Below are 18,524 nucleotides of genomic sequence, written 5' to 3'. Positions count from 1 at the left end.
TGGGTCCATTTTAATATCTAGGCTAGAGCCATACATGTCCCAGCATAATTAATGGGAACATTACTGGATTTGGATATAAGATAATATGCTTTTCCCCTTGACATGGCCACTTCTTCAATGAATCAAAAAATTAAAAATATTGAATTAAAGTAAGTCTTTGATATTAGAGATCATTTTTGACATGACAAAGTAAAAGTTCTGTATATCTTGCCCAGAGAAAATGAACATTTTCTATATTTACTAGCTTTGATTCTTTGTTTCATGAAATTGTTCTAGTTATCAGCTGGGAACTTTTTCCCCTAAAATGGAAATTTATTGTAAAATAAATTATTTTATAAATAAATTATGTTTTATTGTAAAACAATGATCCAACAGCCATGTTAAATGTTTGCATTAAATGAATATCAACATAAATACCATTCTCCCATTCTGGTTACACAGGCTAGACCTAAGAAGTCAAGACCTAAACTTAGGATCTCTCTTACTTAGAGAATATAAACTGTGCCACTGAGAACTCAGTTTAGGATGTGTTTTCCCTTTTCTCCTTTTCCCCTAAAGCAAACAAACAAACAAAGATAAAAGGAGAAGAGAATCTTTGTTAGTGCCACGCTAGCCCTTTGGCTGATACTTACTGGGTAATGGGTCAAGGAAAGGACTTCGGACACAACTCAGGAGCTCTAGAGGAAGCATTAAGGATTTTAACTCCTAGGTACTGCTGAGAGGGAGATTAGTGTTTAAAAAGAATTTAGGTTGGCTGGAAGAAAAGGAAATGAAAATCGTTGTTTCTTAAGGCACATGAGCCACTTCTTTCCATGATAAACTGGTGCTTTTAAAGGAATATCTTAAGTGCTAGAAGGTATAGGAGATAAATGAACATTTCAAGTATTAAAAGCACTCCTGTCTTTAAAATGATCCTTGCTGAAAAGCCCTCAGAAATGCTTTTCTAGGGAAGAATAGAGAACCTCACTCTTTTCCCTGGTTAACTGTCTGGGCAGGGGCTTAGGCTACACCTTGTTTCCATCCACTGACAGGCAGACAGCTGACAAAAAGATTCCAGTGACTCAGAGGGGAAGGGCAGGCCTTAAACAGGCTGACTGCTGGGACTTGGTGAAAAATGGAGGAGCCTTGGTATTTCTCCAGCAAGGCATATCATTCAGAAGAAAGGTACCTCATTCAGAATGACAAAAAGAAGAGAAAGATGACGAGGCAAATTTTACTGATACCTACGAAGAAAATAAAGGAAGAGTTATTTTTCTTTTATTGTTGGTTACATTATAGAAAATGTTCGGTGTCACTTGCTATTAAACCGTCCCAAATCATTAGGCTGAACAGTGGCAACATAAAAATAACCACTCCACTGAAGTTCTCAGATGCAATAAAATAAACTTCTGCTTTCTTCTCTTTCAAACTCCATTTCTGAAAGAGCTATTTACAAGCACGGATTCAACTTCTTTATCTTCCACTCATTCCTGAATTCTCTGCAATCTGGTTTCTACCACCCCTACTTCCCCTAAAAGTACTTTCTCTAAAATTTACTTTGGATTCCTTCTTATTAAAGCAACACTTATTCAGGCCTTCTCTTACCTGACATTTGCATGTACCATGCAGTATTATATATATAAAATTATTCATTGTTTATCTGAAATTCACATTTAACTGAGCATCCTGTTTTTTATCTGGCAACCCTACTCCTAACTGAAGTTTCTGTATTTAGGCTTGCATTTTCCACAATTTTGCCACAGTGATTTTCCTAAAGCAGAAAATGACCATGTCATTCTCATACATAAAACATATGACGAGCTCCCTACGTACCTATAATCAAGTATATACTTCTCAATAAGTCTTCCAGCACCTAACAAGGATTATATTTTCACCATTGCCTCTTGGTTACCCCACTTCATTTCACCTTATCCTCCAGTCATAATGAACTAGTTTTAGTTCTCTAATATGCCACACTTTTTAAATTTCCTCCCAGAATTTATACGAACACCTGCCTTACTAGTTAGAATATCCTTCCAAACCTACCTCATCCCACTTGAGTGGCTAACTCCTACCCATGTAGTTCAATTGGATATCCTAGTCCAAACAATTCCCATATAACAAATGGGTAAAAAGATTTTAAAAGACGTTAGTGTATTATTCACAGATACTTAGTGATCAAACACAAAGACACAGGTCTCGATTCACCCATTCAGGTGTGTGTTATCCCACCAGTGACCCTACCATACAAGCTTCTCTTCCCAGGAAAGGGGTGGAAAATAGAAGTAAAATATAGATCAACAGAAATTTATAGGCAAAACTTACGAATTCTGTACATTGACTCACCGGAAACTTTTCGCTTTTCTAAATGAAAGTGTTGGCAGTGATATTTTCCTCCTATTTTCTAAATTCCAATCTTAGAAATATAAAAATTGGAAATGCTAAGGTGATCTTTTGGAGAAATTGTAGTAGGTCTCCTCAACTTCTCTCTTTCCCCCTTTCTCTCTCATTCACACACACACACACACACACACACAAACATCCCCCCAAAAAATAGATAAACTAAAGGAAGAGAGAAAGAAGGTAAATTTTTACAATTTGTAATGCTAAAAGTAGACTAGAAAGATTAACTCAAACCAGAATTTGTTAAATGTTGAAATGCTAGATAGAGTATGTAATGATTGAAAAGACATGGGATTTTTTCTTTTAAAATGTCTTATAAAATCTAGAACTTCCATCAATTTTTTGAGATGTATAAGGTGTGTTCCACCTAAAGACAGTAGATGGGTTAGAATGTTATGGGAACTCCTTGTACACCTGAGTAGAAGTCTGTCAACTTTCAACAATTAAAATAATTTTTAAATAAACATGGCATTTAATATGCCTTCCTGGTTTACACCCTATAAAACGGCCCAATTAAAACCAACAGTTTACTGGCCTCAGCCCCAAAGACATGAAGTGAGGGCCAAAGAAAATATGTAATGTATAAAATGCCCCAGTGTAAACACTTGGTGACAAGCAGGAGCAGTGAATGCATCAGATATTCTCGACAGATTCCGGCTTACCGCAAGCATTAAGATTTGGGCCCATGTGAGTAAAAGGGATGCACAAACGGCTTAAGGGAAGGAGGCAGCAATGCTAAAGAAATAAAATAGCTTTTAGCTGAGGTGCTCTTTGGAACTAGCTGATAGAACAGAAAGAGATGGCCATACGCTGGTCTGGGGCTAATGGTGAGGTCTTGGGTTTGCAATAATTAAGATGAGCTACTATTTCTACTGGCTCATTTCTGCCTAGAAATGCTTCTGGGTGTTTTGAAGCAAATCACGGGGATTCATGAACATTTTAAATAATTGTCTAACTTTCTAATGAAGAAACAGTAAAAAGGCTTTGGAGAGTAAGAAATTGCTATGATATACTCGTTTTACTGTAAGAAAACCTGTTTTACCAAGTCCAGAACCAGGGTCAAGTGACAGGAAAAGAGTAATAACCACAATATAATTTTATTATTTTCCTTCTTTGAAATGGCATTTCTTAATCTTTCTGGTCCCTGAAACTTCCAAAGTGTTTAAGGTCTTAAAGTTGAGAAAAAAATAAGGACTAAAATCTGAAACAGCTAAAATGGAAAATGTAGAGAAAGAGGGAAGGAGCACTAAGTTTGGAATATCACTTCAACAAAAAAATCTGGTATTCTCCTTTCCAAAGCCATGCAGCAGGAAAAGAGCCTTTTGGAAACTACCAGCTGTTCAAGGTAAATCTCTTGGCCACCATCCCCACACCCCCCAAAATATCCCTTGAAATAAAATCAGGAAGAAAACTCAAACCAATTTCAAAGAGGAATCAGTCACCGTCCTTATTTAGAGATGGGATAAGTACCACATTTTCCAAACAGTCAGACAGAACCTAGGGTATGGGAGAGTTTGCCACAGAAAGAGAACCTTAATTCAAAATTATGATCCCTCATGCGGCAGGTCTTTTGTATTCCCTCATCACTGTTATGCCCCACAAACAACCCAAGGTAACATTTGCTACCAGAAAAAGTACTTTGTCTGTGTTGGCCAATCTCTGGAAGCCAACAGCAGAGCTTGACAGTGATGTATAACAAGGTTAGAGCAGAAGGATCCATCTCCATTTGCTTGACAAGTATGGTATCTGAGGCCATGGTGAGGAAGAGCAGGTCGCTTGCCCTTGCTGCTCAGGTTGGCAGCACCTACTATCAAATGACCAGGTGTCTGGCAATGGGCTCAGAGAGACAATGACTTCCTTCTCTTCTGGAATTCAAGGAACTTCAGCCCATAAGCCAGAATAACTGCTGAGTGGGCACTACTCACTGACCCATGTCTGACAAGAGTCCTCTCAGAAGGTACAGGGCCCATCATCCACAGTCAAAGAGAAGTGATATTGCCATTTTAATGGCAGGGAAGACTTCTGTTTGGGTACTCCATAGCAGAAAGGCACATCATAATAGCATAGCACCTAGCATGACAAGCATTATAGTCATGGGAAAACAACAGCAAACAAAGCATGGCTTTTGTACTGCCTATTTTGGATAGAAGGAAGATATTTGCAGTGTGTGCTCTTCCCACATTATTTTAGATCTGAAAACCCAAGCTCAATCCTGCATTAAGAAGAACTGGTAGGGATCTGGGAGTGGGGGAGGGACAAAGCCATATAATCCGTAAGTTCCCAAAGAAACTTTTGCACAATACGTTGATTGGGAGCTGTGTACCTGAGAAAATGATTCCAGACTATGGCCTCTATTTTCAACCCAAATACTTGAGTTTTAAATCTGACTCCTTGTATAAAATATCTACAGTGTTCCAGGTCTTGCAGAGAAAACAAAGAATGTAGAGAATGAACTCTTGATTACCGTGTGTGTGTGTGTGTGTGTGTGTGTGTGTGTGTGTGCGCACGCGCGCGCGTGTGTGTGTATATGCATATATACACGATTGCCAACTTAATGAATCTTCCCCTGCAAATCTGTAAGTTTCACTAAAGATACTGAATCAAAATGAGAATTAGAAATAGGAATAGAAAATGAAACTGAGAAAAGGGGAAAACAAATGATAAAATGAATAAACAAAAATACACTCTGTTAAGACTGGCTACTCAAATTCCTATATACTTCCAGTAGAGAATGAAAGCATTACTGTAAAGAAGCGATAGAAAATATTTTTCTGATTCCATTAACCAGTCAATCAACCAAAAGACAAAATTCATTAGCCACGGAGTTTGCTTCATGGAATGAGTTATTGTCTCCATCATATTAAAAGCATTAATGACTAATTACCCTTAGATTTTCACATGTGCACAGCACTGCAAATTATAAAAAAACAAGTTTATTTTTCTGCATATGAACCCAAAGTCTATCATTAATCTTCTTACCTTAATGTTTCTCAGATGAAAGAGAGCAGAAAGCAAAAGCTTGTTTTAAAATTATAATTCATAAAGATGAGGCTCAAGATAGAAGCTAAGGGATCTGAAATTAATGATACTGAAACACACAAAATGTCCTTCAATAGCCTACCCATAGGACATTTGCATCTTCAAGCACTATACAGGCCATATGAAAAGAAGCATCTGTTATTTTAATATAACCCAGAGAGATCAGATTTAAAACTTAACTAAGCTCAAATTTCCTCCTTTTGTCACTCCTCAAACCTTATATTCTTAGGATGGCTCTCTTTTTAAGATTTGAAGAGGTACCAAATGCTTAAGATACAATCTGAAAAGTGTCCTTTCGATAAAGTATAAAAAATATATTTGAATTGGAAAGGAAGAAAATTCTAAACTTTTCACAAGAATCCTTTATGAAATGGTGCCATTTGTTACAATGATTTAACATTTCCAAGATTCATTTAATGTTGTAGAGAGCCAACTTCTCTTCTTTAAATCTATTTCTACCAGTATTCATGTCCCGATAACCGAGTCTCCAAGAGATGTGTTCATACTCTTTAGTGTCTTCTGAAATTCAGGACTGCTTAACTAATATGTTTCATTGTTGCAATTCCGATTTGACCCACCACACTAACATCTTCACAGGTTACTGTAGTGCTTCAGGTCTGGACTATACAGCTTGACTTCTTCCTAAGCCAATGTTATCCAAAGGTAAATAGTAAAAAACAGACTCTGAAGCAATCCTGCCTTAAAGAATTATATAGAAAGTGTCTTTGAGGAAACAATTATTGATCTATTCCAAGGGTCAATGAATTTATAAGAGCCCCTGACAGAAATCACTCAAAGCCTGCTTTCTGCTTCCATATACTCTGAGTATAAGTCCCCTGGGGACCATGGCATTGTACATAACTAATAATGAAAGCTCTAATAAACATGTAATACTTACTAATGCTTACAAACAGTCATGTATATAGGATCTGTAAATCATTTCATGTGCATTATCTCATTTAATCCTTACAACAACTCTCTACGGACATAAAAATATCCACACGATCTTTCCTCCCACAATAAATAATGTTATCTTTAAACTAAACAGAAATTTAGAAATCATGTAGCCCAACGTTCTCATTTTATAAATGAGAAGCCTCAAGCCCAAACAGGTTTAAAGAATTTTCAAGACCGTACAACTAGTTGGTGGCAGCAGTGAGGTTATAATACAAGTTTCCTGACTTCCAGCCTACTAGTCTTTCTAATGATAATGATAACAGTGACAATGAGGACAGTTATTGAGTATTTACTATGAGTAATAACTTAATCATCAAAACAAGTCTATGATTTACACCAACTGTAATTTCATTTTACAAATAAAGAAACTAAGGGAGTTAAGCATACCCAGACCACTAAAATGAAGATCCAGGTTTCAAAGACCAATCTATCACCTACAATTTTAATCACTATGTATTACGCAGCTTATATATTGATAATTGATTGTTGATGGCAACAACAATGGATGGATGGCTTTATAATCCATAGAAATTGGTGGTAGGATATGTGCACTAAAGTTGCTAATCATTGCCTTGCCAGTTGTACATCCTCCTAAAAGAATATTCCTTAGGATTCCAACTATATCCCAGGCTGTCTTGCTATGCCATCCATCCGAGCGACTTCCTACTTATACTCCCTCCCATCCTCAGAGCTGACGAAGAGCTCCAGAAATGGAAGCAGTTGCTAACTGAATCATTTTTATTCATTCAATAAATATTAAGCAAGTACCATATGTCAGGCACTGTGCTAGGTGCTAAGGAGACAGGAACAATCAGGGCAAATAGGATCCCTAACTTAACTGATTTACTGTTTACCTTTTTCTTGGATTCTATGAAATGCATATATTTAAAATAAGCTTTCCTTTATTCTTGAACTGGTTTGAAGAGATTTCTGTTTCTTGCAAATAAACATATTCTTAATTAAGACAGATTATTAGGGATCGAGCTGGCAAACAAAGACTTTGGAGAAAAAGTAGACTGTTTGAAATTGGTTAGCAGGTTATGGCAGGGAAAAGGGCACTGAGACCTCCCATGGTTTCCCAGGAAGTCAACAGTCTGAGGAATGTGGCAGCCAAGTTCATAATTAAGGTATTATCTTAAGTCATCAGGGAACAAGTTCTCACTGCGGGTGAAGCTTTGGAGGACAAAGCTGTGCTGTAACCGATCAAGTTAAAGAAATTGAATAATATGAGTCATGTGAAATCTTTTAACGACACTGGGCAAACAAGAAAATGGGGCAAACTCTGATCCCTGATAGAACGTGGAGCTCAAACATCCAAGAAAACAGCCATCGTGAGGCTCTATTGCAGTACCCCTCTATCTGCAGCTGAATAGCTGAGTGAGTTGAAAATGAAGTGCATAAATTGATCTTTCAAGTTATGTACTGATATTCCAGCTGTCTTCATAATCTCACCATATTTCTTTGGTAAATGCAAGAGTATTGCAAGAAATTGGGGAACCTTGATCCCTCCCCTTCTCCAGAAGGCTTTCCATTGCATCCTCTTTGCCAGAGAAGATAGCAGCCTGCTCTATGTCCCACTCCTTATTGAATCTTGTCCTGTGACTCGGATCTAAATAAACACGGGCTCAAAGGGTGATATGCAAAATAAAGGTAAAGAAGAAAAAAATTATATCCAGACGGAAATGTAAGAGTGTTCTAGGGAATCTCTGCAAAAACAGGGAAAACTGTATGGATATGCATTTTGCATTACTTACTCAAGGACAACTAAACATAATCTTGACTGACAAATTAATTACTATAGGGCATCTCGCTGGAGAGGCTTGCTTGAATGTACTGGCTAGCAGTTATTTTAACAGTTTGGTTGGTCGGCTGATGCAGATTTGGGTTTAACACTGGCTTAGATGTTATTTAAGGGCCAGGACTGCGTTCGCATAATATAAACTTCAAAGGCCGCAAAGGAAGAATGATACAGTGTGGATCTGTCACATATGCTTTCCTTATGTTTCTCACCAGGGTCCTGAGGACTCTGTTCTCTCTCCCTCACATCGAGAAGGGATAGGTAAAGGAATGCCTAATGCCCTAAGAGAGACTCATATGTGAGTGACCGAAGGTAGATAATGAACTATATGGAATTGGAAGTCAAGGATAGGTGGACTCACATAGTACAGAGAATCAAAACAAGTGAGTACATTTATCCCAACTGGCAGTTGTTTGGGCCTTGCATTTAAGGTTCACAGAGACCACTTTATGAAGATTCTTTAGTTCTGAAGCCCCAGTGGCAAAATCCTAAGCAAGTCTATAAAGGTTTGCCTGATTACCTTTAGCTAAAACACACCTGAGTCTATATACCACAAGGGGACTCGAAGCCATTTATTTTAGTGAATATATACAAAGATACTAAAATGTTAAAACTTTTTAGGAACTACTAAAATTAATTCTTTTTAATGTTTATTTATTTCTGAGAGAGGGGGTGGCAGGACAGGCAAAGAGAGATGCAGAAAGCTATCTGATCTTTCAGTTAGAGCAGGGACTTATGGAGGGTAAGTGACAAATGGTGTTCTGCCATTATGTTCTATCACAGTAGGCTCAGTGACGTCATGAATTTATTCTGAAGTTGTTTTCCAAAATCACAAGTTTAGGCAGATCCACATTGGATTCCTGACTTGTAAAGTGGTGAGGGTTATTATGGTAAGAATGGCAAAGTGGAAGACTTTGGAGCCCTTCCCCAAACAGTAAACCAAGGCCAGATTTACTCAACCACCAAAGAACTGAGAGTACGACAAGGTGCATCCTCTCTTACCTTCTTGTTCTAAGGCCCAGTTTATTCTGTGCAAAAGACTGATGGATCCTGGGAAATGGACTCTTCTAAATTTTAAAAGATTCAATTCCTGCTGTATCTCTTTGCAAACAAATGTGCCCCAGATTTAGGTTAATTATATCATACTTTTAATATACCAGTCTTTTGAATAATTTAGGGACCTGAGTAGATAACTAAAAACTGAAAATATTTAACACCATAAACCATATAACAGTGGAAGTGAGAAAGAAAAGGAAAAAACACACATAAAAGTATAGGGGTAAAGAAATGATTATGTAATATGTAAAATTTCCATGGATGTTTGTAAATGATTTTATATATATTATCTCATTTCACTTCCTAACAATACTGTGAGACAAATAGGGCAGGGATTAGTATTTCTAGTTTATTGATGGACTCAGGGAGGTTAAATGAGTTGATCCATTCATTTCCATAGCTTGAATTATTGTGCAGAAATAGGCTGAGGCTCTCGACTCATCTTTATCCTGACGTAGACCTATTACTGGTCTTGAAGGCTACTGATAAACTGCAGGGTCCCTTTTAAAAACATAAATCTAACCAAAAGAATAGAAAAGAAAAGAAAAGAAAAGAAAAGAAAAGAAAAGAAAAGAAAAGAAAAGAAGTAAAGTAAAATAAAATAGAATAAAATAAAATGAAATAAAGTAAAGTAAAGTAAAGTAAAAAATAATACAAATACAAATCTAATCAGTCACTCTCCTATTTAAAATCCACTGTTTCCCATTTTATCTCCAGCCTCCAGCATGGTACTCTGCACAAAGAAGGGGCTCCATATGTATTTGTTGAATAAGTGAACACATTACTAAATTAATGCTGTAAATAAGTAGTTGAGCTTGGCCATGAACCTAGACCTCTTTATTTAGAAGGCACAAAGAGAAAGCTTAGGAAATTCCAAATCCAGACCCAGACTGACTAAGAAGTGCATGTATGATATAGAGCCCAAGTTTGGTTAAGGAGGTAAAGTAGTAGGCTCTTAAGACTTGCTAGTATTTCAAATCCAGTTTCTCTGCCAGGATCCAGTGCTCCAACATCTAAAACCAAATAGAAGACATACAAACATATGGAGGTATAAGATGAAATCCAGACAAAGTAGAAATATCCACTGACAGTTTTGAAAGGGAAAGGAATATTTTTTTCATACCTCCTGAATTCCTAATAGCCTCCACTTTAAACGTATTTGGTTTAGGGGCGCCTGGGTGGCTCAGTCAGTTGGGCATCCGACTTCAGCTCAGGTCATGATCTCACCGCTTGGGAGTTCGAACCCCGCGTCAGGCTCTGTGCTGACAGCTCACAGCCTGGAGCCTGCTTCAGATTCTCTGTCCCACTCTCTCTCTGCCCCTCCCTTGCTCATGCTCTGTCTCCCTCTCCCTCTCAAGAATAAATAAAACATTAAAAAATAAATTAAAATAAACGTATTTGGTTTAGTGCCTGTCAGGAAGAATTATGTAACAACATTCCTATTAGATAATGGTGCCCTAAGCATAGTTACTATTTCTAGTAAACAGCCGAGCTGACTGACTGATATCTCACAGGAGCATCATCCTGAGAATCAGAAAATGATCGGTTCTGGATCAGACATTTCAGGACAACCACAGAAGTTTCACAGACAACTACCAAAAACAAAAATGAATTTCTTAACCCAAATAAAATGGCATCTTCAAACCTACCTAATTCATACACTATAGACAAAGATTTGAGTGACCTGCAAAAGTCCTTCTGAGAGTTTGGATATTTATTAACTGCTGCGGCTGCGGCTGCTGCTACTGCTAATGATAACAGGAGAAGCCACTACTTAATGCACAGTGTTTTGCCAGCCATGAAATAAATAAACCCTTTCATGCATTCTCTTATTTAAATCTGACCCCATTCCTGTAATATTAGTTACTATTATTACTCCTATTTCATAAATGGGGCTGTGAGAGGTTAAATAGTTTACACACGGTCACACTAAATATAAGTGGTGTCTTGAATGCATTTGGTTGAGCTGACTCTGAAATCTATGTTCTTAATGACTACACGACACTAGCTGAATATCTCAGGCTCATGCAATGCATACAATTCCTCTTTTTACTTGGGACCTAAGAAAATGGTAGCCCAGGCCTCAGAGTCAAACACTCAAGGTACATTCACTTTCTGCCTTGTCCAGAGTTTGATTTCTTTCAGGACCTATACAGTTCTTCCAAGGACTCACAGACAATAGAGAAAATACCGCATGCACACGCCACTGGGTAGAAAGATGTAAGTGTTAATTATCTTGTCATTTGGGGCTGCTTTTATACGCCTCTGTATAGTTACTTGAATTTTATGTATCATTTCTTTAAGATTTTTTATAGACCACTGAGCATCTAAAGAAAAAAAGAATTAGGGGGATGGTATAGCAAAAGACATAGAATAGAATTCTTTCTTTTAAAGTAAAATAAATGTCCGTGGAAAGTTTCTTGACAGACAAATTACTGACAATCAGAAATGAAACATTAAAACTTCTTAAATCAATGAAACTTAGTGGTTCCACAATATATGGACAAAAAAAATTTCAGTGGTAATATGGTTATTGGAGGTACTGTCATGCCCTACAAATGCTGGCTTCAAGCTGATTCCTAAGTGTGAAAGGCTATTACCAATATATCAAATGGCTATTCAGATACCGTACTGGCTCTCTGGAACCGCTTTTGCATGGATAACAAACTCTGTTTCCACCCTTTCATTCATAAATACAATATTATACTGTATATAAAGTGATCTCTCCACCTCTTAGTCTTAATGGAAAACTAGCTCTCTGCTAAGGAAACCAATTTGCCTCTACTTCTCTCAGGTAGAAGGTGCTCCTTCTTTGACATACAATGTACTTCAGAATCAGGCCATAACATAGGCATCTTCCTTCCTCCCCTGTGCTTCTCCTAGACCATCACTCCTCTTCCTCAAGGCTCCTATATTTTAGTTTTATCACCTCCATTCCTCTTTATCTTTTAGTTCTGACAAAATGCAGTCATGTAGTCCTTCCCAGTCATTCATCAGACTTAGTTGCTGAACCAATGACATTGGCTGGTTGCCTACTCCTACTCTATGTATAGAGAGTGAAGTTCTACTCTTTTCCCAAAACTCAGAAATGGATGACTTCATACTAAATAGCAAAAACCAATCTTGATTCGTCTAGCCAATCATTATGTTTTCATCCTCCAAGTAACTAATTGGTTAAAACAGAGGCATGTAAAACAATTTTGGCTAAGTAGATGCATGGAATCTGGTGGACTATTTCTAGAAAAAGTTCTGTGGCTGCTGGATATTATCATTTCTGAATATAATCCCTGGAATTGTACTTATATCTGAATGATGAGATCATGGTGACTTTTATTTTCTTTCTCTACTTTTCTTTTTCCCCAAAAAAATTCCGCAAAAAGAAGTTTTTCTTTCTGCAAAATATAAAATTTTGTAAATTAAAATATTGAATATGTTTATATTCAGTTTTTTAAAGGCTCTGTCTGCTATTTTCAACATTTCTGTTATCAGTGGGTCTATTTCTATTGCCTGTCTTTTCTTCTTATGGGTCACATTTTTTCCTGTTTCTTTACATGTCCAATCTTAGCTTTTTGCTGTGCAATTGTCAATGCTATATGGTTAAGAGTCTGAATTTTTTTGTGTGTTCCTCCTCCTTCAAAGACAGATGAGTTGTGTTTTGGCAGGCAATTATTTTATTGGTAGATTACCTTTATCTTGTCAGGCCTCTTTTAATTAGGCTTTGTTAGGGTGGATCAAGATTGGCTCTTACTCTAGAACTTGAGCACTCTTAAGGTCTAACTTTTGGGGGTCTTACTGAATGTACAAGATAATTAGCTGGTCTCTCAACTCTGACTGATCAGAATTCCAATGTCTCATAGCACTGTGGGACCTCTAGCATTCCTATTAAGCCCACAGATCCTCAGAGGCTGTTCTCTGCCAATCACAGAATTTTAACCTGCACATGGCAATTTAGTTTTGACCAAGGGCTCAAGGGCTCTCCGATGCAGACTTCTAGAGTTACTTCTCTAAACAACTCCTTGCTCTCTTGTATCTTGCCCCCACAAATCCCAGCTGCCTCGCCAGCCCTATATGCCGATCTCTGTTTTTTATTTTGTTTTGTTTTGTTTTTTTCGATGTAAAACACTGCTTTTTATTTTGGCTCTACTTTCCTGTGCTGCTGTTTGGATAGTACCCTCTGATAGAAAACAAGAGTGAATGTCAAGTTTACCTTGTGCATTTCCCCTTTCTGAAAGATCACAGCTTTGTGCTGTCTGCTATCCAATGCGTGAAATAAACTGCTTTATACAGTTTATCCAGTTTTACAGTTATTGATAGCAGAAAGGTAGCTTTGAAACCTGTTACTCTGTGGTGACTGAAACTGGAAGCCTCTAATAAGTAATTAATTAAAAACAGCATAGCCAATAAAACCTTAATTTTTAGCCACAAAGAGTCAAGTGAGGGAAACCAACAGGCAGTAAAAATAAAAAGATGGGGAAGAAGTATTAGCAGATTTTTAGTATTTTCCATTATTTTAATTTTCTTAGAATCAAAAAAAAATTTCAAGTCATCATATCATTTTTGTTCATTTTCATTTCTTGCTGACAGCACAATGAACACCAGAACGCTCTTTATTTCTTCCTTCTTCTTCCTAACCAGAACTAATTTCGTGTTCAACTCCAAGGGGATGATTCATGATGAACCAACTGTCCCAATTACAATGGTCCTCTATCACTTTTCCAGATACTCAGTCTCTGGCCTCCCTTAGAGCCGGAGGTGACCGTACAACTGTATGATGACCAATGAGATACAACAAAGTAGTCTGTTAGGAGTCTCCTGAAAAGGTTTCAATTATCTTAATAAAAGGAATAAGTGACACTGGGCTCTTTTTCCTGTCTTTGAACGTGAATCTCCTCTTCTTTTTTTTATTGAACTATAGCTGACATACAATATTATATTAGTCTCGATGGCACGACATAGTGGTTTGACAGTTACATGCAATGCAAAATGCTCACCACAAGTGTAGTTACCATGCCACCATACAAAGGTATTACAATATTATTGACTATCCTCCCTAAGCTCTAATTTTCACCTCTGTGACTTTCCCTATTTCATAACTAGAATTTTGTACCTCTTAATCCCTATCACCTATTTATCCATCCCCCACCCTCCCTCTGGCAACCACCAGTTTGTTTTCTGTATTTATGAGTCTATTTCTTTTTTTTTTAATTTGTTTTATTGTTCAGATTCCACATTTAAGTGAACATACGGTATCTGTCTTTTTCTCTTAGCATAATACTCTCTATGTCTATCTGTGTTGTCATACATGGAAAGATTTCATTCTTTTTTATGGCTGAATTCAGTACAATTCCATTGTAGATATATACCACATCTTCTTTATCCATACATCTATCTATGGATACTTAGGGTGCTTCCATATTTTGACTATTGTAAATAATGCTGGAATAAACATAGGGCTGTGTGTATCTTTTCAAATTAGTGTTTTTGTTTTCTTTGGGTAAATACTCAGAAGTGGACTCACTGGGTCATATGGCATTTTGGGGGTTTTTTGAGGGGATGTGAATCTCTCCTGACTATAATACAATACATATATGAGAAGGAATAATATGCATGAGGAGGAAAATTCCACACTCTAAGTGTGGCAGAGGAGAGGGAACAAAAGAGCCTGGGTCCCCTAAATACCACATGATTTCACTCACATGTGGAATCTAAAAACCAAAACAAATGAATAAACACACAAACAGTAGAATCAGACCTATAAACACAGAGAACAAACGGCTGGTTGCCAGAGGGAGGAGGGATGGAGGGATGGGCAAAATGGGTAAAGGAGAGTGAGAAATGCAGGCTTCCAGTTAAGGAATGAATAAGTCATGGGAATAAAAGGCACAGCATAGGGAACACAGTCAATAATATTGTAATAGCCTTGTATGGAGACAGATGACAGCTGCACTTGTGGTGAAAACAGCATAAGGTATATAGAAGCTGAATCACTATGTGATACACCTAAAGCGAATATAACATTGTGTGTCAACTATACTCAAAAATAAATAAATAAATAAATAAATAAATAAATAAATAAAACTTGAGTCCTTGATGACATCACTGAGCAACTAAATCAACACAGCAACTCACTGCCTCGAGAAAAATAAAACCTATGTTTTTAAACCACTCTAACATTTTCTATTTTTACCTGCAATAGAAAGCATTTCTGATTCCCAAATGCACACGCATTTGTTCTTTAGAGTAAGAAGAGTTTGCAGGTAAGATGTAAAAATAGCCTTAAAATATAACATAAAAAAAAGTGACTGGGAACTGCATTCTTCCGAAGTCTTCAGACTAATCAGGTTTTCTTTGGTGCCTATAAAACGCACGTCTGCCTTATCCCCCACTCTAGATTGCAAATTCGTTTGTGGCCAGAGATCTCTGTCCTACATGTGGGCCTAGGCACTCTGGGTGCTCAAATCAGCTTGATGATAGGCCATTTCTACACATCCTTCAAGTTGTCTCCCGTATTTGTCGACTCCATCGGGAACAAAGACCCCACAGACTTAAACTTCTTGGTTTTCACAGACGTGAGTACACAGGTGAAACAAACAAGTGAAGGGTGGTTCACTATCTTACGTTCACATTCTCTGACATCCAAGTTGAACTGCTGCAATGCTCCCAAGGTGAGCTGTCTTACTTCGGCTTCCAGCAACAGCTGCATCAAGGATGTGGCCAAATGCTTGCAAGCTGACATACATGCTGTCTGGGCCACTTTTCCCTGAAATACAAGAGCGTAAATCATGTTAATGGATTACAATGAAATTCCAACAAAAATGACAACTTATTTTTCAGTTAGAGATTTCTTTAAGGTTTTCTCCATCGTGATAGCCTCGGCATTCAATAATCTTGGATTAATAGCACCTGGTGGCAACATCTTAAATATTAGCTTCGTCACCCTGAGTTATACAGCTGTAACATTAAACTAAAATTCACAAAGCCCAGATGTTTAACATCCAAGCGCTTTTACCTAAACAACAGATAAACAATATTCAAAATTTTAATTAAACAGAGAAGGATTTTTTCCACAGAAATAAATTTTAAAAAGCCCCTTCCAAAATTACTATAATTCTTGGGGCGCCTGGGTGGCTCAGTCGGCTAAGCGTCTGACTTCGGCTCAGGTCACGAGCTCGCGGTCCGTGAGTTCGAGCCCTGCGTCGGGCTCTGTGCTGACGGCTCAGAGCCTGGAGCCTGTTTCAGATTCTGTGTCTCCCTCTCTCTCTGACCGCCCCCCGTTCATGCTCTGTCTCTCTCTGTCTCAAAAGTAAATAAACGTTAAAAAAAAAAATTCAAAATTACTATAATTCTTAAAAGACAAATGTAAACAACATGCCCTAATTTATCTAGAAACCAAAGTGTTTACTGTTTTATGATTTAACACACACAAAAAGGAAAAGAACAATTAAGGTTTCCTGAAAAAAAAAATGAAAAGGATGAATTTTGTTTTCTTAAAAAATGAACACAAAAGGGTGCCTGGCTGGCTCAGTTGGGTGGAGCATGTGACTTTTGATCTTGGGGCTGTAAGTTCAAGGCCCATGTTGGGTTTTGAGATTACTCAAAAAAATAAAATAAAATCTTTAAAAAAAAGTGAACACTGAGGTTTATAAACATAAACTGTAAGCTAATTTTATTTTATTTTAATTTTTTAATGTTTATTTATTTTTGAGAGAGAGAGAGACAGAAACAGAGCAAGCAAGGAAAAGGCAGAGAGAGAGGGAGACACAGAATCTGAAGCAGGCTCTAGGCTCTGAACTGTCAGCACAGAGGCCAATGTGGGGCTCGAACCCATGAGCCATGAGATCATGACCTGAGCTGAAGTCGGATGCTTAACCCACTGAGCCATCCAGGAGTCCCTAAGCTAATTTTAAAAATATTGATATTAAAATTAATATTTACTATCTTCTTTAAAGGATTCAAACACTTTGCATCATACTCCCAGATCTAAGCTATAAACCAGAGAAGAGAAATCCACTTTTTTCCAGATACTTATCCATTTTATTTGTTATTTATCAGCTATTCTGAAAAACAGGATGATAATGTTTCAAAAAGTCTGAGATCTCAAGTTAGTCAATGGATCCTTCTATTGTGAAATTATGAAATATTTCAATCATACAGAAAGGTATACAGAATTATATGATGAATACTTATGTATCTATTAAACATTATAAATATAGTTTCAGCCCTTGTATGACCTCCTTAATCACTTTCTTTCCTCTCCCTAGAGGTTGCTAGGTACACCAGCTAAATTTTTAAAATACTATTATAAAGTTACGTATAAGTATATAATAAAAAAATTTTATGTATTTTGAAACTTTCTATCATATCATACAATATGTCTCTCTGCAACTTGCTTTTTCGGTTCAATATTATAAATGTGAAATTTTTTAAATGTAATACATGTGGCTGCAGTTTATTCTTTTAATTATCCCACGGTATTTCATTTTAGGAGTATACCACAATTTACTTGCCTATGTCTACTCTTCTGTTGTTGGAGATCTAGGATGTTTACATATACATATACATATATATATATATACATATATGTATATATATATGTCTATCTGCTAACGTGATATATATGTGTATATATAGAGATATATATGTATACCTATATATACGTATATATGTATATTCTATTATAAATGCAGTAGGTCATGGAGTAATGTAAGTCTAGTAAGAAGTCATAAAAATGCCAGATTCTGACTACAGTGTCTTTAACGTTTTTCTCATATGTTTCACTGGGCCAGGGCCTTCCTCAAAAGTAGCAAGCTTTAAATGAAAAAAATATAATAAACAATACCACAATGAATTTTGAAATTTGTGTACCTTTTTATATACTTTGGATAATTCCTTTAAGATTATTTCCTTGGACCATATTAGGGTATCAGTACTGTGATTCATAATGCATATGCATGTATGAGAGGAAAAACATAGGTGGAAACTAGATCCCTAAATATCTCACTATAAACTGCTTTGCTTAAGGTATGTGCTGATTTATAATGTCCCCACATATTTATGAGAGTATCACTAATTGCATAGTCACTAGCACTGAGTACTATATAAATTTTTCTCTCCTAATTAAATAGGAGATATTTTATGATTCTATGTCTTTTGATTACTCTGTGAGATTGAATGTTTTCCAAATTTTTATTTATTTGACCACAATATTATTTTATGGCATAAAAATAACAGGGTGATAAGCAATGCCCTATTTTGTATACATACTAGAAGTGTTCCTCATCTATATGCTTCT

General features: G+C 36.8%; 1 protein-coding gene across 7 annotated transcripts in view; it reads right to left on the bottom strand.

Moving 5' to 3' along the window:
- The window catches only part of EXOC6B (exocyst complex component 6B), a 609,008-nt gene that overhangs the window by 167,148 nt on the left and 423,336 nt on the right, over positions 1-18,524 (bottom strand). For all 7 annotated transcript variants that reach the window (XR_013554682.2, XM_078444598.2, XM_078444596.2 and 4 more), the window contains one exon: positions 15,851-15,992. Coding sequence is in view for 6 of the 7 variants with exons in the window: in XM_078444598.2 (XP_078300724.1) it covers positions 15,851-15,992 (142 nt within the window). In the remaining variant the exon portion in view is untranslated. The remainder of the gene's footprint in view (positions 1-15,850; positions 15,993-18,524) is intronic.

This window comes from Panthera onca, chromosome A3 (assembly GCF_046562875.1).
Source record: "Panthera onca isolate mPanOnc1 chromosome A3, mPanOnc1 haplotype 2, whole genome shotgun sequence".
Taxonomy (NCBI): domain Eukaryota; kingdom Metazoa; phylum Chordata; class Mammalia; order Carnivora; family Felidae; genus Panthera; species Panthera onca.
This window is presented reverse-complemented; position numbering and strand designations above follow the sequence as displayed.